Source organism: Eulemur rufifrons, chromosome 17 (genome assembly GCF_041146395.1).
Source record: "Eulemur rufifrons isolate Redbay chromosome 17, OSU_ERuf_1, whole genome shotgun sequence".
Lineage (NCBI taxonomy): Eukaryota > Metazoa > Chordata > Mammalia > Primates > Lemuridae > Eulemur > Eulemur rufifrons.
Window position 1 is genome coordinate 81,367,279 of NC_090999.1, and position 27,539 is coordinate 81,394,817.

The 27,539-nt window shown below is 34.9% G+C and overlaps 1 protein-coding gene across 1 annotated transcript in view; it reads right to left on the reverse strand.

The window, feature by feature from the left end:
* PGGT1B (protein geranylgeranyltransferase type I subunit beta) overlaps nt 1-27,539 on the reverse strand; it is a 41,156-nt gene that overhangs the window by 12,115 nt on the left and 1,502 nt on the right. Inside the window, exons 2-6 of the mRNA XM_069492149.1 lie at nt 19,378-19,496; nt 14,132-14,199; nt 9,504-9,655; nt 6,103-6,235; nt 157-202 (exon numbers count right to left, since the gene is read on the reverse strand). Coding sequence (XP_069348250.1) covers nt 157-202; nt 6,103-6,235; nt 9,504-9,655; nt 14,132-14,199; nt 19,378-19,496 — 518 coding nt within the window. The remainder of the gene's footprint in view (nt 1-156; nt 203-6,102; nt 6,236-9,503; nt 9,656-14,131; nt 14,200-19,377; nt 19,497-27,539) is intronic.

Consider the following 27,539-nt stretch of genomic DNA (forward strand, 5'->3'; position numbering starts at 1 on the left):
AAATGCTGTCAAAAGAGAGAAGCAGGAGAGTAACAAGATAATCACGCTGCACCAACAGTTGAAAAAAACTTCTGAGGTTCTCCATACTGAAAATACCAAGCTGTTGTTTAAAAGAACAAAAGAAACTACATGTTCATTTATTTTAAGATGTCTTACCATGAGATTCAAGTCCAGCTCCCTGTGCCAGCCCATTGTCATAGGACTGAAAAAGAAAAACACTGTTCAGTTTAATAGGAAGATAATAATGACTTAAATGAATATTAGATGCCATTGCACTAATTTTTTTCTTTTCTAATTTTAATTCTCCTTTGTATCTTCCAAAATATGCACTCTTCCTCATGGAGAAGTAGAATTAGGGATTTTCCAGTACCTGTTCTTGTCTTATTCACCAAGTCAAATCACTAAGTGCATATACTAGGCAAATTCTGAGAATAGATTGTTCAAAGATAGCACCTACATATTCTGGTACCAAATATTCAATTTCTACCCAGTAAAAAGCTCTGACTCTACTCCTCTCTCTAATCACAAGAATATATGAATTCAAGGAAAATTTAAGGATTTTGCACCTACAGAACTTTACAAACATGAAACAAATCTATTAATATTTTGAGGCAGTTTAGGGTCACTGAGAATAATGGTAAGTTATTAATTTGAATCTCCCCACATATCCTGCAAAATCAAAACAGAATAAGAACAATAAAACTGAATCTCCCCACATAGCCTCCAAAATCAAAATCAAAACACAATAAGAATAAAACTTATAAAACTCAAACCTTAGCAACACGAGAAGACACACTCAAGCTTCAGATTACCTGTCTACAGAAAAAGAAACATCAAATCCCAGCAAGCCATCTCTTACATCTCTGACTACCTTTGCAGAGAGCCAGGGTGATTTGTGAAAAACTGTAAGAGAGAGAAGAGCTAATCTAGATTTTTAGATTGATTTAAAATCACTAAAATTTAGATGAGTCTAAAATCACTCCCTAAAAGAGAAAGTTCACCCTAAGTGTGAAAATACAGGCAGTCCTCATTTTGCACAGTTCCGACATGCACAAATTCCAGTTACTATGGTTTAAATAATAGAAAATGGTTCAAATTTCAGTAACCATGGTGTATTAACTGTAATTGCAGAAATTACAAAACTTCATTGCTAGCTCTTCTAGCCACAAATCACTTCATAAATAACAGATGTGCATCACTATCAGTGACCAATCATATACTTTTTGCAAAGTCTGTTAGTAGTTGGTCACTGCACATGTTATTCAGTTCAAAGAGCAAAGGGGTGTGGTTGTGCTGTGTCGTTGTCTCTCAGTGATAAACCCCTATGACATTTTATAAAAAGGTACAACCAAAAGAGGGGACTAGCCACCAAAGATGAAAGTACTGTAAAGAAATAAAAACCATAACACTGGAAATGAAATTGAAATCAAACAGAGTTAATAGAAGAAACAGCTATCATGGGAATGTTGACAATGCTGCTGTTTGAGAGACTCTAGATACGTAGTCAAAAGAACTAAGTGAAGGTAAAATGAACAAAGGAAGGGGTTGTAATGAAAAGGATGAAGATGTGCTAGAGCACTGCTACTGCAGAAAAACTTCACATAAAAGGAATTTTCAGATATATTTCACAACATTGAAAACACAAAGGATAAAATGTTGGAAGCTGATACAAACTTATGAAGAGTATGACCATTTGTCAAGACACAGAAAAGATGCTCGCTCTAAATCATAAGTTATAAGATGAGAAGGCAAAGCATTGTATAAACAAATAAAATTTTAATTCTCAATATTTCTAATGTTTTAAATAGCAGTGTACTAAATATTGATTTTACTATTTAAAAAATTCTCTATACATTTGCAACTGACAGGAAGAGTTTTTAACGTTTTGGCAAAAAATTTTAAATGTCACAGAGCAATGATAATTTTTCCCATTGATCATTAAAATCCCTTTGCATCATTTCAGCTTGCATGGTTATCATTATGGTCCAGCACTACTATGCAAAGTGAGGACAGCCTGTACTGAGAGAGGCCTGGTAAAACAGCACCGACTACAGGGAAGGAACTTAAAAGACTGTGTAAAAGTCAAGTGGACAGTGCTCAAAGGGTATAACTTCTGGTGAAGAAAGAAGGAAGATGGGCCCTTTGAAGATCAGGGAACAGTAGAAAACTCAAAAAAGCAAAATTTAGAGACCTGAGAAACAAGAGAACCCCTCTCCTAGCAGAAAACCATACAAGACACAACTCCTCCCCCACCACTAAAAAAGCCACTCATTAATCATACTTTGTTGCACTGGAAAGACAGCACCCTTAAACTAGAAATTCTTGTAAGAAAAAAAAATCCATGAAATTACTAAACAAAAAGAGACAAATCTATATACAAAGTAACTCTGAGATGAAAACACATCAAACAGAATGAAAACACTTATGTATATGAAAATCTGTCCCCATCCCCTGCAAACAGGCATAAATCAGAAGAAAATAAAGCACTCCAAACTCAGCTACATATACTCAAACAAGCATATGGGAATATAAAAAGGAAATTAAAAATTAAATACAAATGGGCAAACACTATAAAGAAATAAAAATAAATAATTTCAAGAAAGATATGGGTGGGAAAAAGACAAAATAATCTAAGAAATGAAGACTAAACTATAGGATGCCTAAGGAATAATAATCTCAGATGAAAATACTGTAAGGGACAATGAAGAAAACAGCCAAGAGACTAAAAATAAGATGAAGCAAAAAAGGTCAGAGAAAAAGTAGCCACAAAATTGAATTACTAAAAAAAAAAAAGAAAATTCAAAATAGAATTAGGGATCAGGAAACAATGGCCTGAAGGCTGAATCTGGCCTGCAGCCTGGTTTTGTATGGACCGTGAGTTAAGAAAATGGTAATCTCACTCAATAATAAAAGAAATGTAAATTAAAAATACACAAATGTTATTTTTCAACCACCAGAAAAACAGCAAAAATAAAACAGCATAACATTCCATTATCAAGGCTATGTGGAAACAGGCACTCTTAAACAAATTGGTCTATCCTTTCTGGAGAGAAAATGAACAATATTTAATAATTACATGTGCATTTACCTTTTAATCAAGCAATTCCATTACCAGAAATTTACTCTGAAGATATATCTCCACGTTATATGCACGTTATCTCCACGATATATATGCACGTTAATTACAGCATTGTTTGCAATTGCAAAATATATGCTCTACAGATAGAATAGTTGAAAAAACTATGGCACCTCCACACAGTGGAGTAATATGAAACTGTAAAAAAGGGGAAAATCTCTCTGAACTAATAAGGAGTGACTTTTCAAGCTGTATTGTTAAATGAAAAAAGCAAATTGCAAAAAAAAAAAAAGTGTGGCATGCTACCTTTTGAATAAAAAAGAAGGAAAAATAAAAATATACATATCTTCTCATCAAAAAGAAATATAGGAAAGATAAACCAAAAACTAAGGAGAAGGGTCATTTACAGAGTGAATGGGAACAAGATGGTAAGTATGGGGGTTAGGAAAGGGGTAGAAGATAGAAAGGGGGAGTGAAGGGTGAGGGGCGAGGAGTCACACTTCTCTAAATATGTGTGTGTGTGTGTGTGTGTGTATGTGTGTGTATATATATATATATATATATATTTTTTTTTTTTTTTTTTTTTTTGAGACAGGGTCTCTATTGCCTGGGCTGGAGTGCAGTGGTATCATCATAGCTCACTGCAAACTCAAACTTCTGGGCTCCAGTGATCCTCCTGCCTCAGCCTCCCGAGTAGCTGGGACTACAGGCACATGGCACCAAACCCAGCTAATTTTTCTATTTTTTGTAGAGATGTGGTCTTGCTCTTGCTCAGGTTGGTCTTGAACTCCTGGCCTCAAGCAATCCTCCCACCTCAGCCTCCCAAAGTGTTAGGATTACAGGTGTAAGCCACTGGATGAATATATCTTTCTGCATACTTCTGGCATTCAGAATCAAGTTAATGCTTCACATATTAAGTAAATAAATCAAATCGACAAAGTTGAGGGGGAACCTAAATGGGGGAATCCAAACAGAAACAAGTAACCTAACTGTACTTCAAATAAATAATATAACCATATTAAAGGGGGAAAATAAAAGAAGTAACCTAAGTACTTCTTAAATATAATAATTCTGACTATATCCCCACAGACTCAAAACAAAAAGAACCAATGTAAGAGAAGCCAGGTTTGTCACTATCAAAGAATGGAGTGACAAAGGAAAGGAGGAAAGTTAAAATGAACCCGACAGTGTTAAACTGAAACCTGAGGTATCAGTATGGACTCACAGTTTTTATTATATATTAATAGATATAAAGATAAATAGATACAGAAATATAGATTGTGTGTGTCTGTGTGTGTGTGGGGGGGGGGCTGTGCGGGTGTATACAGACAGGCTGAGAGAGGGCCTAGAAGTAATGACATCCCAATACCAAGAAACATACCTAGTACCCCAAGTCCTAGTTTTTAAACACCATCATCCTCCAATAAGAATAACGAGGGCTTCACATAGAAATGACTGATTCCAGGGTTCAAGATGGGAAAGTAGAAGATAAACTTAGAATATCTTGTGCCAGAAAGCAAGGAAGTCCTCAAAGAATGAGGGGAACATGTCAAAAGGGCACAGAGCCTCCTCAAAGGGGTTTTTACTGGCCGAATCTAGGACAGAAAAAAAATGATAGTAATAGAATCAATAAAATAAAATGAATGACTGAAATAAACCGAATTGAATTTATTCAATTCATTGAATGAAATAAAAATCTAGAGTCCATAGTGATATGAATAAATAAGTAAATAAATAAATGAATGGAGGCAGAGAGAAAGCTTTTCCTAACAGAATTTTAATATTTATTTGAGAGATGCTAGAGCTGGAAAATCATCAATGCATGCTAACAACACTAGTGGATAAACATTTGATGATAGACAGAATATTTACATGGTCTCCAGATATCTCACCATGAGATACTGAATAATTACGAAGGGGAGAATGCTAAATTTAGAGAAAACTCTGGCATACACCACCTTAACCAAGTGAGCAGAAATAGAGCAAATCAATATGCTGTACCTCCACACACGATGAACGGAGAAGACAGTATTACTTCTGTACTGTTCATGCCAAAAACACATATCACCACCTTATCTAATATAAATCTTTTTTCCTCTTAAAACTCTTTTAAGGATCTCATCTTTCTTGTATCCACAGGCTTTTTAAAATTTATACTATTGTAGATTCTACAAAATCTGACCAACAGTGATACATTCAGTTAATATGAACAACTCCGTTTCTCTAAGAAATTAACAAATTTTCATTTTGAAATGAAAAGTTGAATTAACAGGTTAAAATACTCTAATCTATAAAATGAAAAACTTCATATTTGGTAAATAATAAACTGGGGAAGCAGCACCTCTATTTTTCCTATTTTATATAGAGATGAAACAGTAGAACAATGGAAAATTCTGGCTGAGACTAAGCTTTCGTTACTATTGCCAATAAAAAGATTATAGGAATAGTTTCATCAAAGATACCGTAATTTTCCAGTTTATTTGAACAGGACTCTCCACTAACTCCTTAGAATAGGCTCTCAACATTTGCCTTTCAGATTTTACTTCTTTTTTTTCTTCTAAGGTTGACCAATCCCTTTCTGATAAAGACATTGCTTCTTTAGATAAAATCAGATTACATTTAAATTTCAATGGCCACGGAGTCAATCTACCTTTTAAGATTACTTCTATACGGTGTTCTGATACATGATTTACCTAAAAAGCAATCTTATTGTCCTTATTTACAAATTCTTGGTGGAAGAGATGAGGCATACATTGTTATCAGGGGTTCCCAACCTATGGTAAGTTGTATAATTATTTCATTGTATCTTACAATGTAATAATAACAGAAATAAAGTACAAAATAAATGTAATGTGCTTGAATCATCCTGAAACCATTCCCCCCCCCAACCCCCAATCTGTGGAAAGAATTGTCTTCCATGAAAACAGTCCCTGGTACCAAAAAGGTTGGGGACCATTGCACTATACTATAGCCCTCATATACAAGCAATAACAATCTAAATAGGCAATTTTATCAACATAACTCACCATACTTCTTCTAATATAGCTGATGGCTTTTTTCATATCCATGCCTGACCAGTTGTTGAGCATATAGCAAATACAGGAAGCACAGTACACAAATCTCATGTCATTTTCACTGCCTTCAGGTACTGCACAAAAACTGAAAATAATAATAATGATTTTCTATTAACACTAGACTATAATCGTTTTGGAGGGGGGGTTAGAAACACCTCTTTTGTGTCTTTACTCACAAAAAAATCTGTAACTTACTTTAAAACCATATTCTACTTGGATTAGTCAATAAAGAATAAGACCATTAACTTGAATAATACAAAACTATCTCTAAATCATCACTCTACTCCAAACTTCTGACTCCTGGGTAGTTTTACACACTACCATGTTAATCCTACCTAGATACAACCACTCAGAGTGAGCTTATTTGCTCCCAGCCAGGGATAGCTGTGGTACACTGGCTTGAGAATTAATGACAGAAAAAGTATTAGGTCAGCGCAAAAGTAATTGCGGTTTTGGACCATGAATTTCAAATCATTATAACTAATAAGCTCAAACACATCTTTATTAATCAAAATAGCAACCATTACAATAAACACATTTTTGCCAAGGAGAAATAAGTTTGTTTATTCCTGTACTGTAAAAATCCACGCTTTGGGATTCAATGAACTCTTGGAAAGCATTTTCTGCATCCTGTTGGTTGTGGAAGTATTTTCCCTGCAAGAAGTTGTGGAGGAGATCCAAACACATCGGGAGGAAAAAAAAAAAAAAAAAGAAAGAAAAAGAAGTGGTAGTCAGCTGGCAAAAGGTCAGGTGAATATGGTGAATGAGGCAAAACACAGCCCAATTCATTCAACTTTTGAAGCATTGGCTGTGTTGTCGTGGAGAAGAATTGGACCCTTTCTGTTGACCAGTGCTGGCTGCAGACGCTGCAGTTTTTGGTGCATCTCATTGATATGTGGAGCGTACTTCTCACATGTAATGGTTTCGCTGGGATTCAGAAAGCTATAGTGGATCAGACTGGGAGAAGATCACCCAACAGTGACCATGACAACTTTTTGGTGCAAGTTTGGCTATGGGAAGTGCTTTGGAGCTTCTTCTTGGTCCAACCACTGAGCTGGTCATCCCCGGTTGTTATACAAAATCCACTTTTCTTTGCACATCACAATCTGATCAACAAATGGTTCGTTGTTGTTGCGTACAATAAGAGAAGACAACACTTCAAAACAATGATTTTTTTGATTTTCAGTCAGTTCATAAGGCACCCACTTATCAAGCTTTTTCACCTTTCCAATTTGCTTCAAATGCCAAACGACTATAGAATGGCTGACATTGAATTCTTTGGCAACATCTTGTGTAGTTGTAAGAGGATCAGCTTCGATGACGGCTCTCAATTGGTCGTTATCAACTTCTGATGGCTGGCCACCACGCTCCTTACCTTCAATGCTCTCGTCTCCTTTGCAAAACTTCTTGAATCACCACGGCACTGTACCTTCCTTAGCAGTTCCTGGGACAAATACATGTTGATGTTGGGAGTTGTCTCTACTGCTTTCTGACCCATTTTTAACTTGAACAAAATCGTTCAAATTTGCTTTCGTCTAACATCATTTCCATAGTCTAAGATAAATATAAACAGCAAGTAACAAGTCATTAGCAAAAAAAAAAAATAAAGAAATGTACATTAAAATGATGTATAACATAATCACATTTATTTAGGAATGTATTCCAATATCAAATGGCAAATTTCAACAATCCTAAAACTGCAATTACTTTTGCACCAACCTAATAGCAGGTAAAATCTGAGACCTATTGGGCAGGAAGAAATTCCCAAGCCCAAGTTTTTCTGTGTGAAATCTCTTCCAAAAATATATATTTCCATTAACTGATCAATCATATTGTGTTTTAATTTTTACATATTTAGGCTGGGCGCGGTGGCTTACACCTGTAATCCTAGCACTCTGGGAGGCTGAGGCGGGCAGATTGTTTGAGTTCAGGAGTTTGAGACCAGCCTGAGCAAGAGCGAGACCTTGTCTCTACTAAAAATAGAAAGAAATTAACGGGACAACTAAAAATATATAGAAAAAGTTAGCCGGGCATGGTGATGCATGCCTGTAGTCCCAGCTACTTGGGAGGCTGAGACAGTTGGATTGCTTGAGCCCAGGAGTCTGAGGTTGCTGTGAGCTAGGCTGAGGCCACGGCACTCTAGCCTGGGCAACAGAGTGAGACTCTGTCTCAAAAAAAATATATTAAAAAAAAAAAATTTTTTTTACATATTTAATTAGTTTTAGGTTACACTCTGTGTTGCCTATTTCATTTCTTTACTTATAAATAAGAATAAGGCAGCAGGAATCAAAGACTACACTGAAATATTTAGGTATTAGTCACATGTACTGGCTGAGGTAGATATTTATAGTATTTCTAATTAATCTCAATTTATTCTGTAAGGAAGTTTAATTTTTCCCTCACTTAGAGCAGTGCTTTGAAAACACTAATAGGAAAATGAAGATATTAGTAGATGGAGCACAAAGATGTAAAAACATAGGATTTGTCTGCAGTCTTGTCCTTAGACAGCATCACTTCGCAGATTTAAAAGTTTTTACCCTAAAACTCTAGGAAGAATTTTCTTTAGCCATACCACATGAACTACCCAATATTAATGAACATATAATCCTTTTCTATCCTTTAAAAATGTCACTGAAACTACCTATACTAAAATATAACATTCAATGTTTATCCCTTTCTCCTCTAAACAGTATGTCTTAAGGAACTAAAGTTCAGACTAAATATATGCTCATTTCCAAATCCCTTTTTCATCTAGAAGGCAAGTTAAAGTAGACCCCAATCCTGAAACTATTCAACCATTTATTTATCTATCCTCTGTTTTTTAAAAAAATGAAGAGAAAGGAGTTTAGCTATTTAATTACTTTTCATTCACAGAAGAAAGCATGGATTACCATTATATTTTTTTAGAGAGACCAGGTCTCGCTCTGTTGCCTGGGCTAGAGTGAAGTGGTGCAATCATAGCTCACTGTAACCTAGAACTCCTGGGCTCAAGCAATCCTCCTGCCTCAGACTCCTGAGTAGTTGGGACTACAGGCATGTTCCACCACATCTGGCTATTTTATTTTTTGTGGAGATGGGGTCTCACTATGTTGCTCAGGCTAGTCTCAAATTCCTAGCCTCAATGGATCCTTCTACCTCGGCCTCCCAAATTGCTGGGATTACAGGAATGAGCCACCATGCCTGGCCCTGGATTACTTTTTTGATTAAGCACTTAACTATGTATACAGTAAACTTTAGGTGGTTCTAATAAGTGTATGATCCTCTAAAGATATAGTATAGTATTATATTCATTTTTTTTAGTTCCAAAATATTTTTATTTAAAAAAAACAAACAAAACAAAGAATGACTCATACCTCCCATCTTCCAGCTGAAGGGCTCTCAAGCCTGCTAAGCAAGCGTCCTTATTTACCCGGCTTAAGTCGTCTCCAAGAATAACTAAGCATGAAAGGCCAGTATAGGTCATTGCTATGTGGCCACTATCATAAGGATGAGCTGTTCCAGGATTCTAAATTCAAAATTAATATAATATTAATTAATGAAGTGAAATGAAAATGTATTTAATCTGACATGAGATTTTAGTAAATAATAAAATTAAATGCTGCTTGTACTGATGTGTATAGAAATCTAATTGAGAAAAACCTCCATTTTTATTAACATATATGTCTCAAGATAAGTATGATTGCATACATTTTAGGCTACATAATTTTTAAATTTATCTTAGAGATCTCAAACTTTATAAAAGGAGTCATGATATTCAAGTAAATCAAATTATTTGATCTTCATATTTAATCAACTCTATCACTTATAATTTAACTCCTATAAAGTTAGAAAAGCATGTAGCCTTTGAAACAAGATTTATAAAATAAATAAAAATTCTTTTATATAGTACAAATCTAAAATGCCACAGTAGTAATCACCATATAGGAAATTTAAAAACTATACAATTGAAAACCATATTATTCTATTCTCATATAGAATCCCTAATAAACATTAGCATTTAGAATAGAAAAATACAAACCAAAAAATATGAAGGACTCTAAATACTAAATATGAAAAATTGTCTAGAAATAAAATAGTGTAACTTTTAAAATTTGGAACCCAAATGGATATTGCTTGCAAAAAATGTTTTATGAAGGCTATGCTCTTATAGAAGAAAGATTATGAGACTAGCAATTTTTCAGGCAGAACTAGGAAGACTAGGAAACTCATATTATCACAATATAAGTTAGATTATTTGACTGACTGGACTATTTCAATAAAAGATAACCATAAATAAATATCAAATATTTCTTAAGCTTTATAAAATAAGTGACTCCTTGAAGGAAATCCTATAAAGAATCTGGACACAGGCATAGATAAAACTGGAATTTAAAAATAGTTTATTATGCCAAATAATTTTACATTCTACAAAAAGCATTTAAAGTTTTAAAAATCAATTTCAAATGATCCTATTTATTGGTTATTTTAAATGATTTTAATTGAAAAATGTAAAATTTCACATTGTACTGTTTTCTCAGTTTAAGAAAGTTTTACTTTTGAAAGAATAAAAGTATCTTTTGTGTTTTATAATATAAAAAATTTTCATAGATGTAATTGTACATATTTATGGGTACATAGTGATGCTGTGATACATATAAATATAATGATCAGATCACAGTAATTAGCATATCCATCATCTCAAACATTTATCATTTCTTTGTTGGGAACATTCAATATCCTCCTTCTAGTTATATTAAACTATATATTATTAACTATTGTCATCCTACAGTGCTATAGAACATTACAACTTATTTCTCCTATCTACCTGTAATTTTGTATCCTTTTCTCTCCCTATCCTTCCTCTTACCCCTCCTCTTCCCACCCTTCAGTATCCACCGTTCTACTTTCTATGAGATCAAGAATAAGACAGAGAGAGAGAGAGAATGTGTGTGTACTTTTCTTTTTTTGAGATGAGGTCTCACTATGTTGCCCAGGCTGGTAGCTGGGATACAGGCATGCATCATTGTAACTAAGAGTATATTCTTAATGCACCTTCAGGTAAGTTTGCCTTCTGTTTCAGTTTGGGTTTACCAATAACTGCTTCAGATACTAGAATAACTGCTCATAATACTAGAAAGATATAATAAAATTTGCACAAGGTTTTGGCTAAAATAAACTTCTCTGCCTTCTATTTATATTGAGTGTAAACTTCTACAATCATTGAAAGGTATCAAATCCTAGCTCTCCTTATTGGCTTAATTTTTCTCATTCTAAAAATTGAAGATATTAGTATCTACCTCATAGGGTTAGTTTAGGGGTTAAATAAATTACTGTCTAAAAAGATGTTAGCTATCTTAATGATGATTTAAGTGCAAGGCAAATATAAAAAGGGCCACCACTTCTTTAGAGTCATGACCCAAGGGTGTTGGAACCACCAATGATTTTATTAAATAATTTTCCTCCATACTAACCTGTCATTCCTCACAGAATGAGTTTGCATGCTGTTCATTACCTTTTATAATCTGAACCCACCAAACTATCCACCCTTAGATACATAATTCTTTATATGGTCTCACAAATATACCAAGCAAATTTTCATCTTGACATCTTTCATTCTAAGTTCCTTTTTAGAACTCAAGTTCTCGTTCTCCTGGGTATTCTATTCCACATTTATTTAGAATTCCTATAGTATATTTCATTTTCTGGTACTTAAAGTGAACAAACATCTGCTATGTTAAAAGAACTGTAGAAAATCCATATATAAATCAAATGTGGACCTTGACCTTAAGGGCACAAGAGAGGTCTGCTCAAATAATTACAATACAAAGTAGAATATAATAAGCAGTCATAAGGGAGATATAATAGCATGTGGATTTAAAGTGGAATTCCTTTCTGCAGAAGAGGAGCTTGGGCAAGTATAGAAGAAGAGGAGGCATTATAGGTAGAAGAAAAAATAAAAGCAAATTAAAGAAGGAAAATTCTAGGGTATATATTAAGGAAAATATATAACTTAATAGAGACGATGGGATTCACGAAGGAAAGTAGTACGAAAAGTGGGTTGGACGCATCCATTAGTGTTTCTCAAAAAGTGCTCTAAGGCCACTGAAGGTACCAAGCATGTATCAGGTAAGTCAACGATCTATAGGTAGAGTTTGGTGCTTTTGGAAGAAAAATCAATGACACCATTCTATTTATATACTGTCTTGCTGTGGTTCCCAACCCCTGGGAGGTGGCCCAGTACCAGTCTGCAGCCCGTTAGGAACCCGGGCCCACGGTGCATCACCACCCAAACTCCCCTCCACCCCAACTTCCACCCATGCCCCTTCCATGGGAAAACTGTCTTCTACAAAACTTAGGAAATGGGTGCACAGCAGGTGAGCAGAGGGAGGGTGAGCAAGAAGCTTTATGTGTATTTACAGCCACCTCCCTCCCCATTGCTGGCATCATGGCCTGAGCTCCCCCACTTCACCCCCATCAGTGGAAAAACTGTCTTCCATGAAACTGGTCCCTGGCGCCAAAAAGGGTGGGGACAATCTTATGTGCCTCCTCAGATTCTCTTGGCCTTACAACGTCTGCTAGACTCTCAGCCATCACCCTTAGTGACAACTCTGATTCTACCTGGAGTCTCTAGCTCCTTTTACCATTCAGATGAAGGCAACACAGCATGGATTGAGACCTAGCTTCCCCAGAAGATGACAGGGTCCAGGTGAATGAAGGGCCAAAAATGGGTTTCAGGAGATTCTGTAAACCAAGGGCAAACACGGTTTCTTCTTCAATTTTATTCTTGCTATTTTGAAAATGTTTTAGGGGAGGAGATGCCATTTAAAAATAATTTAAAGCACTGTTTTTTCTCCAATATCTATAGATATAAATCTGTATGTGGTCTTGTACTGTATAATGGTCATCATTACCACTGTTATGACATCCAGATAATCTGTTCATTATGACTAAAGGAAGAGGATACCTTTACTCAGTTGGAAAACATACGTATGAAAAAAGGGGACAAATTTTATGAATCTTTTGTTTATATATTCCCTAAGTTCAATGAGCACACATGATTGAGACACCTTGGTGAATTTATATGACCTTGACATAGGCAAGCTGGTCTATAGCTTAAGGCAGAGGAAGAAAAGGTAAAGTAGTGCCTCTATCAAATCATGCCATCTCCAAAATCATTGCAACTTATTCCAAAATTCTGACTGGCAGCACTCCTTTACCTTTAGCTTGCAAGTGGATACAAATGTGGATATACTCAGCACAATGAGATATTGGCTTGTAACCATTACATAAGCAGACTGACCCCATAAAGGAAAAAGTTTTTATTTTGTGAGGACTCTTTAGAAAAAATGAAGTTTTTCTCCACTTTCTACTATAGAAAAATATTGGTATTTTGTGTACAGATGGAACCACCTTCAAAGTTTGTTCTGGGTCTGCTTCTTTGAAGAAGAACGAACCTCCTCACTCTGTTAGGACTCATTGCTTTTTATACTGGCATGTGCTGGTTCCAAAGCCTCTGCCCACAACCCTGAGGAAGTTTTGCCTGTTGCCATAAAAGTCATCAAATTAACCATTACGCATGTCTTCAATCAATGCCTTGAAAAAAAGGTTTTCATTTATTCCTAAGAAATGAGAGCCAAACATAGAGTCCTTCCATAACACATAGACGTTTACTAGCTTCTTAGCCATCAAGTATCAAGTACTTTATTTCCATTTTCTCCAGGAAATCACCAATAATGTTTACACACACATACTAGACGTGAGATATTTTTTATAACAATTAATAGAAATTTCTGTGTGTATCATGTGCTACACTTTCTTCTAGGAAGTACGGGGAGTATATGTTTCCCTTAAGAGGTTTTAGTTTATAATATACATTATTGACAGTATTTAGCTGTATTGAAATCTGGAAGCCTGGCTCTTTCTGTATAACTTCTCAGTTTTCTCTCTCACTAAAATCTTTCCATATTCCCTTCTCCTTCCTTCTGACCCCCAAAAAACTAACCTTTGATGGATTGAATGGAATACCCAGGTATGAAGAGCCTCGGAAACCACAACGATTTAGATTGGATCCTAGAAAATAAAAACATGCTTAATTAAGATACATCTTATTTTCATACAGACTCTAGAGCAGTTTAATTATACAATCTTTCAGAAACAGAGTTTTTAGTACCAAAGTTTTGTCACTGTCTCCATTTTCATGGTAGCTAATGTTGAATGTTCACCATGTGCCAGGTCTGTTCTGGGTGCTTTATAGGAATCTCACTTAATTTCCATACCAGGCATAGACAAAATAATGATTTCTTACCATGTACCTTTTATTTATACCCCACCTCACTGCCTACAGAATGCCTTATACTTCTATAAGACCATTTTTCATGTGATCAACATATTCAATCCTGCTTTCTATAGAACAGAAAACAGAAGCCCAGAGGTTAAGTGACATGTTCAAGGTAACAGTTAATAACACAATAAGGTCTAAAATACTAACTTCTCACCTAGTGTCCTTTTACTTTAGCTCATTACTTCTTTACATGCGAGCAAGCTAAAAGTATAAAACCATAGAGAATATATGTATTTCATATTTCAGTATTAGAAAGAGCTTCGCTCATCCAATAACCCACTTGTCTTTGAAGTAAATAGAACACTTTAAGTTAGCACTTAGTTTCTACTCAATCAAAATATGTTTATTCACACATTTTCTTCTATCCAAAAATTTTCATTTTTTAAGATATCAATGGACTATAAGTTGGGAACTTAAAATAATCACCTCCACAATAATTATGGTTTTGATAGCTATTTAATATTAGAAAATCAGCACAACAGATGCAGAAGAATGCAGTATCAGACTGCAGGTGTATTGCTAATAAAAAAAATCAAGTTGGTTTAAAAAAAAAGGCTCTGATGTGAAGAATTCCCTTAATATCTCTTTTGACTGTACATGATTCATTCCTTATAACTGCTTTTCACTCTCCATTTTCTTCAAATCAGACACTGTACTTTATTCAGCAAAGACCTTTATGACAAATAGGATCACATTTTGAAGTTCTGGGTGAACATATCTCTGTGGGGGCCACTATTCAACCCATTACAGAACACATCAGAATATATAAGACAGGGTAAAAAATTATACTGCTAAATTATCTTTCAAAAGGGTATAATAATTCTCACCTTCACCAACAGAATGTTAAGTACTCTTTCTTCTGTATCCTTGCCAACTTTTAGCTAAACTGACATGTCAGGTAATAAAAAAAAATAATTTAACACCATTGTTTGATCGAATTTCCCTGATTTCTAGTAAGGTTACTAATCTTTTCATGTATTTACAGGTTATCTGCAGTACTTTTTTTTAACTATTCATAAATTTTGTCATTTTCTAAAGGATGATGTGTCTTTTTCTTCTTAATCTTTAAGAATTCCTTAGATGTTAATATTCTTAATCTTTAAGAATTCCTTAGATATTAATATTTTATTATATATACATATATTTATATATATCCACAATTTTCTGCAAGTCTGTCACTTATATAACTTGGTTATTTTTCACTACATAAAAGTTTAAAATATTTACTTAATCGAATCTATCAAAATTTTCCTTTATAATCTACAGGCTTTATTTAACATTTTTGGATTTTTTTTTTTTTTTTTGAGAGACAGGGTCTTGATCTGTCACCCTGGCTAGAGTGCAGTAGTGTCATCATAGCTCACAGCAACCTCAAACTCCTGGGCTCAAGCAATCCTCCTGCCTCAGCCTCCCCATTAGCTGGGATTACAGGTGCATGCCACCACACCCAGCTAATTTTTCTATTTTTAGTAGAGACAGAGTCTTGCTCTTGCTCAAGCTAGTCTTGAACTCCTGACCTCAAGTGATCCTCCCGCCTCAGCCTTCCAGAGTGCTAGGATTATAGGTGTGAGCCACCATGCCTGGCCCATTTTTGGATTTTTAAATTCTCTAGATTTTATGTGAAATCTTGAAGTTGAACAACTATAGACCTATGAATTGTAAAAGGATATTCTACTAAGTCTGCAAATGCTTCATGAATGAGAAAATAGTTGAGGAGCCAGACGATGCTCTAGACTAAACATAAAAATATAGAAAAGAGGAAGAGACCAGCCTGAGCAAGAGCAAGACCCTGTCTCTACTAAAAATAGAAAGATATTAGCCAAACAACTAAAAATAGAAAAAATTAGCCGGGCATGGTGACACATGCCTGTAGTCCCAGCTACCCGGGAGGCTGAGGCAAGAGGATCGCTTGAGCCCAAGAGTTTGAGGTTGCCATGAGCTAGGCTGATGCCATGGTACTCTGGCCCAGGCAAGAGAGTGAGACTGTTTCAAAAAAAAAAAAAAAGAAGAAGAAGAAGACAGAAGTTGGAGAAGGTGCAGGTGATTTAACAGTCTCAGAACCCCTGATATACAACAATGTTTTAGGTACTGAGAGGGAAAAGAAATGTAAAACATTCACATTCTCTGCCTTCCAGAAGTTTAGAATTTAGATGGAAGTCAAAATATTTTAAAAACAGCTTTTAAGCAGTCATTAAGCTGCAATGACTGAAGAAAAAAAACTAGCAATGAGCTTCAAACCAACAAAGTCCATGGAGTTGACAGTACATGGGAAAGAGGCTGATGGGTCTCGAAAGATATGGTGAGTTGCAACTCTAATTCCAAAAAATTTTGAAACTTTCATCAAAGTATAATAAAATGAAAAGTACACCTATCATAATTAAACAGCTCCATACACTTTTGCAAAATAAACACCTGTATAACCAGGATTCAACTCAAGAAAAAGTACATAACCAGCACTCCCAAAACCTCTCCGCCCCTCCCACTTCCTTTTACTCACTTCCTAAGAGCTCAGACTGGTTTTACTTATTTTTGTGTTTTATATAAATAATATACTAAGTACTTCTTTCTCTCAAAACATGTCTGTGTAACTCACTCAAATAACTGCATAGACTGTTCATTTCCATTACTGTATGGTTTTCCATGGTGTGAATAAGCTAATATATAATTTATCCATTATACTAATTATGAGTAGTTTGTATAGCTCCTAGTTCTAGGCTCTTACGAAATATACTGCTGTGAACATTCTAGTACATATCTTTTGGTGCACACATGTTTTCATTTCTGTTAGGTATACATTAGGAGAATTGTTGGGTCATAGAATTTACATATGTTCCGCTTTAGTAAATACCACCACATAGTTTTCCAAAATAGTTGTAAAACTCCTTCAGTAGTGTATGAGAGTTCCAGTTTGCTACACTCTTGTCAACATTTGTTATTTTCCATCTTTTTCATTTTTAGCCATTCTGGTACATATGTATAATAGCAAACAAAATTATTATGGATAATTATTATGGAAAATTATTATGGGTTATGGAAACTTCAGATGACAGCAAATCTCTCATAACAAAAGATTAAATAGTATAAAAAATATATAACCTTTAAAAAGAATACAAGTATTAAAGTGTTATAAAAAACTCATTTTGCTAATAAAATGATAGGGGGAAGTAAACAAATATTAAAGAACAGATCACAAAACAGCTCAATCATGGAGCCACCAAATAGTCCTTAAAAGTGGGGGAAAATATAAGAAAAGACAAAGTAGGAAGCACGGTGAGTAAGTGACCAACGTTCTGGAAACTACACCCTCTAGTATAAATTCTCTCACTAGAATGTTATGGTCTATCCTTTTTTACAGAGACAATGGTTATTTTATTTCAGGAGAATGAGTATCGGCAAATTTTTAATAAAAATAATACAAAAATATATTTCAGCAAAAACTTATAAAATAGCTTTTCTATGTGCCATGGTGTGTATAATTTCCTATCTGAGATACATTTCTCAAAGAAACTGCAGTGCATTATTTGATCATGGCATATATTTTTAGTATAAAAGCAAAAAAAACAAGCAGAATCTATAATACTACCTTATATCTGTCTAATATTTAACTTTTAAAATAATCCCAGACTTAAACTATTAAAAAAAAAATCCTGGCAAAAAAAGAAAACCATGAATAGCTTCTATTTTGCAGCTGACTAGGACTATGACCTGGCCTCAGCCGCAGGTACCTAGAGAATGAGGACTATACCTTGTAACATATCACAACCCTTAGCCACAAGTTTAGCAGAGAAGTTAATAAACCTCTCACCAACATGGTAGAATCTATAACTACTGACCAAATTATCATATATGCTTCTTCATGTTGCTGGTGAAAAGTGATGAGATATTTACATATTAAATTCTGATAGACCTAGTTCAAAATGCTTAATCATTTTAACAAGAATTTGTAAACAGGCATAGATTTTAAAAATTACATAAAAACAAACACTATGAACTTCAAGAACAAAGTAGAAAGCCACAAACTATGTCCAAGATCATCTGTTAACAGAGAAAAATCTTTCTTTCTTGCTAAATAAAGTTTTAGCTTGTTATTTCTCCAAAGTTGGTTGGGTGAGATTTACACATGATTACTCCAACCAATGAACCATATTGCTAATTTATAAATTCTGATTCTTTTAAGACAGATAAATGGTCACCACTGATAAAAATTGCATGATTTTCTAGGAGTTTATTTGCTTGACCTTTTTAAGGTTAGAATTTTTAACATGTGTAAGTTATATCTATGTTACGTATTTTATACTTAGAGTGAATAACAGAGTTTATCTAACTTGTGTACAAGTGGTCCCCAGGTTATGATGAGATGTTGCTGACAATGTCTTTATGTTAGATTTGTATGTAACTCGGATCTCTTATGAACAGCACATATACGGTGATAATAACAATACTATAATGGTTCATATATGGTAACACTAATACAGTGTAATACTGTACTAATTAGTTACAGAAACATTGTGCTCTTTCAATTCAGACAAACATAAAAACAAACAAATACAAAAAGTTTAGATAGGAGAAATTTTGAAAAGAGTCAATGCTATAAAACTCATCAAACATAAATATTGACTACAAATAATCAACAAGCAGTCACCAATGTGGAAGTGTACGACATAGTATGGTGCTACAGTTGTGAATTTCAATTTAATCCCAGACAACTCTAAATTGTTTTTTCAAGAGATTTATGATACAACTTGTTAAGTGTTATATTTGAGCAGAATGAGAGTAATGTATCACAAGGAAAACATAGATGAATAAAATATGTTAATAGCATGTGAATAAATACTACGATTTGCTAGTCCACCACGTTATGCCAAGTACTACTCACACTAAAAATAAAATGCCAAAAACTCACTCACTGTCTTCTGTGGGAAGGACCTGCAGGGAGTAAATCCACTCTATTATATCATCTTTGTTCACCACATCTAAGGAATCCAACATATCCAGCCCGGAGAGTGCAAAAAATGCAATTGTCAACCTAAAAGAAAAAAATGTAAAATTCCATCTTAACTATCAAACCACTGAACTCTTTCTGGATCAGAAAAATAATAAACTTATTCTACTTTTATAATAATTTAAACAATACTCCCACCTTACAAAATTAAAAACCCACAACAATTTATTCTTATAACTTAATAGTATCAGTCAAATTTTTGTTTCTATTTTTTAAAGAGGGTAAGAAACCAATCCTACTCAATTGAAGCATATATGAATCCACAGAGGCCAGTATATCAGCAACCTGAAGGCCAAAAGCAGGTTAACAAAGAGGATTCTCTGCATCTAATAAGTACAAATAAGCACAAAAGACTGGGAAATATTTTTAAAATGTCAATTTTCACTAATTTTCCAAGAGTAATTATGCTTAAAGCTTGTGTTTAATTCTTGACAAATGTTAGAATAAATTTATCTTTATTCAAATCTGTTATAATAATATGACTCCTTAGAAAAAAATTTATTAATATAATGAATTTTGTGAAATAAGAAACACTTACAAAAAATACAAATGCATTTCAACTCCATTTTCCCAGAGAGGAGCATTCTTTGATAGAATGAAAAGCTATAAGGCAACACTCTCCCCCTCCAAGACTGTACACTATAAATCAGAATCTAAACCTTGTGCGTTCATATAAAATTCAATATCTTAGTGGTTGCTTAAAACATAAAGAATTTGTTACATATAATTCTTTTTATGTTGAAAAGCATTCTATAATGTTGCTTGATTGAGCACTATTACTTCATTTCTATAATCTAATAATCCATATAACTAATAGTAATAAATTAATACTTCAAATTATCTGGTCTAAAATCTTACAGCAGAGCCACTTGATGAATTCAGTAACCTTTTCAATGAAGGTCTCTAAAGAGAATTAAGCTTAATGCCCTAAGGCATTAAGGTATATAACAAATTCACTTCTCCCCTGTGCATCTAGAAGAGTATTATCTAGAATGATATTACAGGTTGAGTATGCCTTATCCAAAATGCTTGTGATCAGAAGTGTTTCAGATTTCACATTTTTCTGAATTTTGGAATATCTGTACATACAGGGATATCTTGGGGATGGGACCCAAGTCTAAATATGAAATTCATTTATATTTCATACAGACCTTACACTCACAGTGTGAAGGTAATTTTATATAATATTTTAACAATTTTGTGAATAAAACAAAGTTTTTATTAAGTACTTATGTGTGGAATTTTCCACTTGTGGCATCATGTTAGTGCTCAAAAGGTTTCAGATATTGGAGCATTTCTGATTTTTGGATTAGGATCCTCAACCTGTACCAACTTTAGGAGAAATGAGAAAATAGTCATTCATTTTTTTTTTTTTTCTTTTTCAAGCATAAATCTATGATCCCGGATGGAAAAAGTCTCACATACATTAGGTAACAGGAGGAAAAACCAGAGAGAGTAATTACATTCCCACCAAAGCTTAAGGGCAAAAACTAAAACTAAGGAGATTCTGGCACACTTTAGAACAATAAATATTTAGAAACACATTACTGAGAGACTATGATCATGGACTGAACACTGAGCTGGATACTTTCTCCTATATTATCTCAATTTAATTCTAGCAACCCACTGAGATCTACCTGAATTAGAGAGGTGATTTATCTGGATGAGGATTAAATTAAGAGCATGGAACCCCTTCCTGTGGGAAGCAGTGCTGCACAGTAGTCCAGAGCTCAGATTTCCCAAATGAGCCAGGTTCAAATTCTAAGTTGGCCAACTTCTGGCCACAGGATTCTAGGCAGGATACCTACACTTTGCTAACTCTCAGCTTCCAATTACACCTCACACAGTTATTGGGCTTATTTGCTCACAACAAGCACTCAAAATATGGAAGCCATTATTATTGGTATTTGTCCTGATTTGGAGGGACAAGAGTAACAATGACCTTAGGATCTAATCACACTCTGTAACACTCTGTTAAAACAATGGCCTTTCTACATACAGGCCACTGGTTGGCAACCATTTTCCCTATGGGAACTTTCTTCTCCAAAATAATACTTCAGACATGGGAAAAAAGTCTACATAACAGCAGCAAAGTTTGAAAACCACTGTTCTTGGTGGTATTTATGTCTCATGAGATAAGTCCCCTTTGTTCATATGTACTCAAATATTTATTGAATTAACTAACAAATAAAAGATCTGCAATACTACATCTAACCCTCCTGGAACGTTCAAACAGCGTTTTTAGTTTTGGTGTAATCCATCAAGTGAATGATTACAGTCAGAAAAAATTAAGCATCTAATAACTTAGTTTATTAAAGCATTATTAAAGAAAAAAGCAAAAGATACAAGTGGAGAAAAACATGAAGGACTTGAGGTTAAATAAGATAAAGAGCTTCCTGTCAGTACAAGCTGTGTAGTAAGAAAACATAACCAAAAGGCTATAAAAACAAGTTGGTATTCTTTTCTAAATTCAGAAATTATATAGTCCATCTCTTTAATTTTCTAGTTGAAAACATAGTACCAAAAATTCAAGGAATTTACTTGTGATTTCAACACTGGATAATCAAAACTACTCAGGAAGTCTGAATTCCAGTGTGGGGTTCTCCAACACAGGGGTGCTTCTCAAGCCTGGCTGCACATTACTATCAGATTAAAAACAAATAAGTAGTACTCCATGGTATACATATACCACATGTTGTTAATCCACTCATGTACTGGTGGACATGTGGGTTGTTTCTACACCTTTGCAATTGTTAGTTGTACTGCTATAAACATTAGAGTGCAGATACCTTTTTTACAGAATGCCTTCTTCTCCTTTGGATAGATACCCAGTAGTGGGATTGCTGGATAGAATGGTAGTTCTATTTTTAGTTCTTTGGGGTATCTCCATACTACTTTCCATAGAAGTTGTACTAGTTTGCAGTCCATGAAAAAAAAAAAAAATGAACTACCTCTTGTATTATCCTGGATAGAGCTGGAGACCATTCTTCTAAGTGAAGTATCACAAGAATGGAAAAACAAACACCACATGTACTCACCATTAAATTGGTACTAATTGATCAACACTAATGTGCACATAGGGGAGGTAACATTCAAAGGGTGTGGGCAGGTGGGAGGTGGGAGGAGGGGATGGGTAAATCCACACTGAATGGGTGCAGTGTGCTCTCTAGGGGATGGGCAAACTTGTTGGACAGTGCAAAGGCAATTTATGTAACCAAAGTGTCTATACTCCTGCAATACTCTGAAATTAAAAAAGCAAAAACAAAAACCAAATGACTAAAACATGTCCAACATAACCTAGAGAGGTCCAAGTCCTACTTCACAATTATTAATAAATCAGAATTTCTGGGTGGAAGGTGGGGTCTGGGTATGTGGGTCTTTTTTTTTTTTTTTTAAACTTTCCAGGTGATTTTAATGTGCAGGCAGGCTTTAGAAGCATTGCTCTATAATAGTGGTTCTCTACTGAGGCAACGCTGCCCCCAAGGGGACATATCATAATCAAATATTTTTGGTTGTCACAACCTGAGGAAAGTGCTGCTGGCATCTAGTGGGTAAAGGTCAGGGATGCTGCCAAATATCCTATAATGCACAGGAAAGGCCCATACAGCAATCTGGCCCAAAATGTCAATAGCGCTGAGGTCGAGAAACCCTGCTCTAAAGTTATACTGTTATCTTTAAGTGTTATCTGAATGATCTGTTTGTCCTGTTACTTGCTCCTGGATATGAATGCATTTCATTTACAAGTATCAAACACAAGAAATCAATCAATAAAGTATTTGAAAATCTTGCATACTTAATTATTAAGGGTTCCTGAAAGTCCAGCATTTTCTACTCATAGTTGAGGATGAGACTGTAAGGTTTGTGGGATTAACACAGAGATGGTGAATAGTGTATGTTTATAAAGTGAGGCCCTATCGGAAGCACCCAGCAATGGCTGACAGAACTAACAAGCCACGTTAGGGCAAATGTCCAACCTCCCTCTAAGATAAGCTGACAAAGCACTCTTTTTCTGATCGCCCCAGAATTCTCAAGTAGTCCTAAAACTTTGAGAGTGAGAGAATTAAATAAGCCATAAGACATATAAAAGAATTTTGGGCTAAGGGCCTCTGAGAGAAATAATGTAGGGTTTTATGGTACCCAGATGACTGCTGCTTGGAGTATAAACTAACGGGCAACCTGACTCAGTGCAGCAATACAGAGGGGTAATTTTGCTAACACATGCACCTAAAATCAGGCCAATAAAGTTATTTTTACCTTATTACTTCTTTTGGAGAACATTTTTCTGTTCTCTTCCTTTTTTTCCTTAGATATGAATCTCTGAGTCAGCCTGAGAAGCTGAAGGAAGTAAGCCATGTCTTCCTGCTCACTCCTTTCTCCTACTCTCAACAATGCTTATAAAACATTTATCCTGCATGGATAAAAAAGTAACATTTTCCCCATAAATTAAGTTGCTTTACCAGTGGATCAATTCACACATGGGAGGGGGCAAACTAAACATCTCCTAAAGATCTCAAATATTCCAGGGTTAAGAAGCGGCACAAAAAACAAGAACAAAAAAGTCACAACCAACCAACAATTAAATAAGAACAAATGAACCAAAAAAAAAAAAAGGAAAGAAGAAATAAACACAGTTTACAGTCTGAGCAATAGACAAAAAATTTAGTCATACTGTATGATACGGTATCAATGAGTAGTGTACTGTCAGGCTAGAGCAGTGAGTGACAATTTGGGAATATATCCGGAACACTGATTTATGGGAGCTGACTAGATTTTTAGATCACTTGCACTGCCCCTTTCTGAGACAACCCCTCCCCTTACTGGCATCTTTAAGTGTCTTTAACAATGGACTCAATGGACTGCATTCCTGCCTAGACCTCAGGTGGGGCTACGGCAAAATCATATTGCAGAGTTGTTTTTTTGTTTTTTTTTTAAGACAGAGTCTGGCTCTGTAACCCAGGCTAGAGTGCAGTGGCGTGATCACAGCTCACTGTAACCTCAAATTTCCGGACTTAAGCGATCCTATAGCTGAGACTACAGGTGCGCGTGCTACAACGCCTGGCTCATTTTTTCTATTTTTAGTAGAGACAGTCTTGCTCTTGCTCAGGCTGGTCTCGAACTCATGACCTCAAGTGATCCTCCCACCTCAGCCTCCCAGAGTGCTAAGATTACAGGTGTGAGCTGCTGCGCTGGGCCAATAGTTCTAAAATTATAAATAAGCAGCTACAGTAAGAAATAGGAACACAAATAAAATTGATAACCATGTCAAGTGAAGAGAGAGGTTTAGAAGACACATTAGAATTAATCATGAAGTTAAAATACTAGCACATAGATGCCCCAATAAAAACTCTGGAGTGAATGAATGAAATACTGCATGAATTCTAAGAATATAATATTTTTCAACGGCTGACTCACCTGGTAAATAAACTTTAAGTACAGTCATACATCTTTGGAATTATTTAACTTGTTAAATAGTTTTTCTACTATCATAATTATTCAACAAGAAGCACCCACCGAACATCTACTACAGACAAGAAGTCATGACAAAAATGAATAAAGTTTCCTAACCTTAAGCAGGTTATATGATAAGTGCTATTACAGAAATCATCTTCCTTTCTAAACCTGCTCCTTTTGCCTCTTCTTCTCCAGACCAGATGGTAGTTCCAGTCCTGGAATGCTGGGACTCCTTCTTCATCTCTTTTCTATCCCTACTTCCACTGCCCCAGCATCCCTCTCCAGAACTACTACACCAGTTTCCCAACTGGTCTTCCTGGTTCTGGTCCTGTCCCACCCAATACAAAGATCATTCTCAAATCCAATGATCACTTTAAAACGCATATCTAACTATGAAGATCCACTGTTTTCTGTCACTTAACATCAAATCAAATTCAAGTTTCTTGACAAGGCACACAAAGCTTTCCATGATCTGACCCACATCTACCTCTTAATTCCTGCCAGAATACCCCCTTACATTTAGATCTATTAGAGAAATGACTGAAGTTCTTTCTCTGTTCAACATTCAGTTATCTGCCTTTATTACTATTGCCCAATTGCAAAAAGCAAAAACAAAAACAAAACAAAACCCTGGAGCACATTCTTTAAGATTTAGTTCTGGGTTATTTCTTTCAAGAAGCCTTCTCTGAGTTCTCTGAGTCCCTATCTCTCTTCAGGTTGAGCTAGTTACTTCCATAATGCCCTGTGACTGTTTTAATCATTGTTTGTGGTCAGGAGATCAACAATGTCAGAATCACCTGGAGCTTGTTAGAAAGGCATCTCAGACCCTACCTCGATGTATCCAATCCGAATCTGCTTTTTAACAAGACGACCCCCAAGTGATTCACATGCACATTTCAGTTGGGAAGCACTGCTGTAGTAACTATTTGCGTACTTGTTTCTCCTATCAGGCAGTCTCAAAGTTTAGTGAGCATCAAAGCCACCTGGGAAGCTTGTTCTAAAGCAGACTACCAGGCCCACAAAGAGAATCCAACCCAGTAGATCTGGGGAGGGGTCCAAGTATGTGCATGTTTATAAGCACCCTGAAGTCACTAATTAAGAGCCTCCCACCCACTTACTTTGAGAGATACACTGCCAGACTATGATATACTTGAGATAACGGAGGAAATTAAAGGACAAAATAGTTATGGAATGAGAGGAAACAAGTTACAACACAGAATATATATGGAAAGATGGAAGAACATGAGAATAGAAAGACTAGGTATATTGTAAATGCCTTGTGAAATAAAAATTGCCTAAATTTTTCTTCTAGAACAGTTGGATTAGTAAAAACAACATTAGAAAATGGTCACTATTTTGTTCCTCAATAAAAAAGCCTACTCTATTTTCCATTACCCAAATACAAGTGGCAACAATAACTCATAACTACAAAAAACTCTTTAAGCTACTCAATATTAGCCTTCTTGTCAGCTTTTCATACATATTCACAAAAAGAAATGAACAGAACACCTGAATCATTGGTTTTACACCAAATACCTGTACCTAGACATAAGGTATGCACTCTATAAATGCTTGTGGAATTCAACTGCAATACTGGGTAAGAACGGTGACTTAGACAATGCATTGTTTTGTCTTAAAACTGGCATCAGTAGAAATTCTATGATCAGTCACCTTTGCTTAAAAGATTGGAACTTCTTCACAAGCATCTTAAAGTCAATTATGAATCATATACACCATAAAAGGAATTAATGCTAAACTAAGAAAAGTAAAGACTGTGATTCAGGAAAGAGAAAAACTTAAAATCACTACAAAAACTGACACATGCAGTTACCTTAAATGTGGTTATTAAGTGAGCAATAAGAAAACCAAAAATGATATAAAAATTCTATTCGTCAACCACTAGGCAGAAAACGGATATAATTAATATTGCTTAATCAACGCACCAAGATGTTAGTATCTATTATCTAACATATGATGCCTGGTATAAATTCTATGATATTAAAATTATTAAATCAATCGTTAAATAAGTCAATTTTTGCTGTTTTTCTTATACTGTTAGCAGAATTACAGAGTTTAATGCCAACATACATTAGTCTATATGGTTTTGCCCAAGCTGTAATTTTATAGAATAGACCAAACACCTTGGCATTTTAAAAATGCAACCACAGACCTGTAACAATAGCTGCAAGCAAAGGTCAACTGTTCAACAATCACAATTTAACAATAGGACATACACATGTACTGTAGGCATGTATCAAAATATCACATATACCTCATAAATATATATAATTATTATGTATCAGCAATAAAAAAATAGGATGGAAGACTTTATCCAAACGCTTTGAAGTCAAATAAAATCAATCCCTATGATATAAATATGATTTATTAACATTTAAAAATATTCCATGTCACTACAATCAATGAACTGAGTTTTGGAAATCTTAATTTAGGTGAAGGTATGAGCTCTGCTAGTCAACCAATACCTATGAATTGAGGAAAGACTATAAATACTGTTTTACTCTTTCTTTTCTAAGAATCTGTTCATCCTTCAGGATTCTGCTCACATTATTCAACAAATATTTCCTTAGTGCTTCTGATATGCCAGATACTATTCAA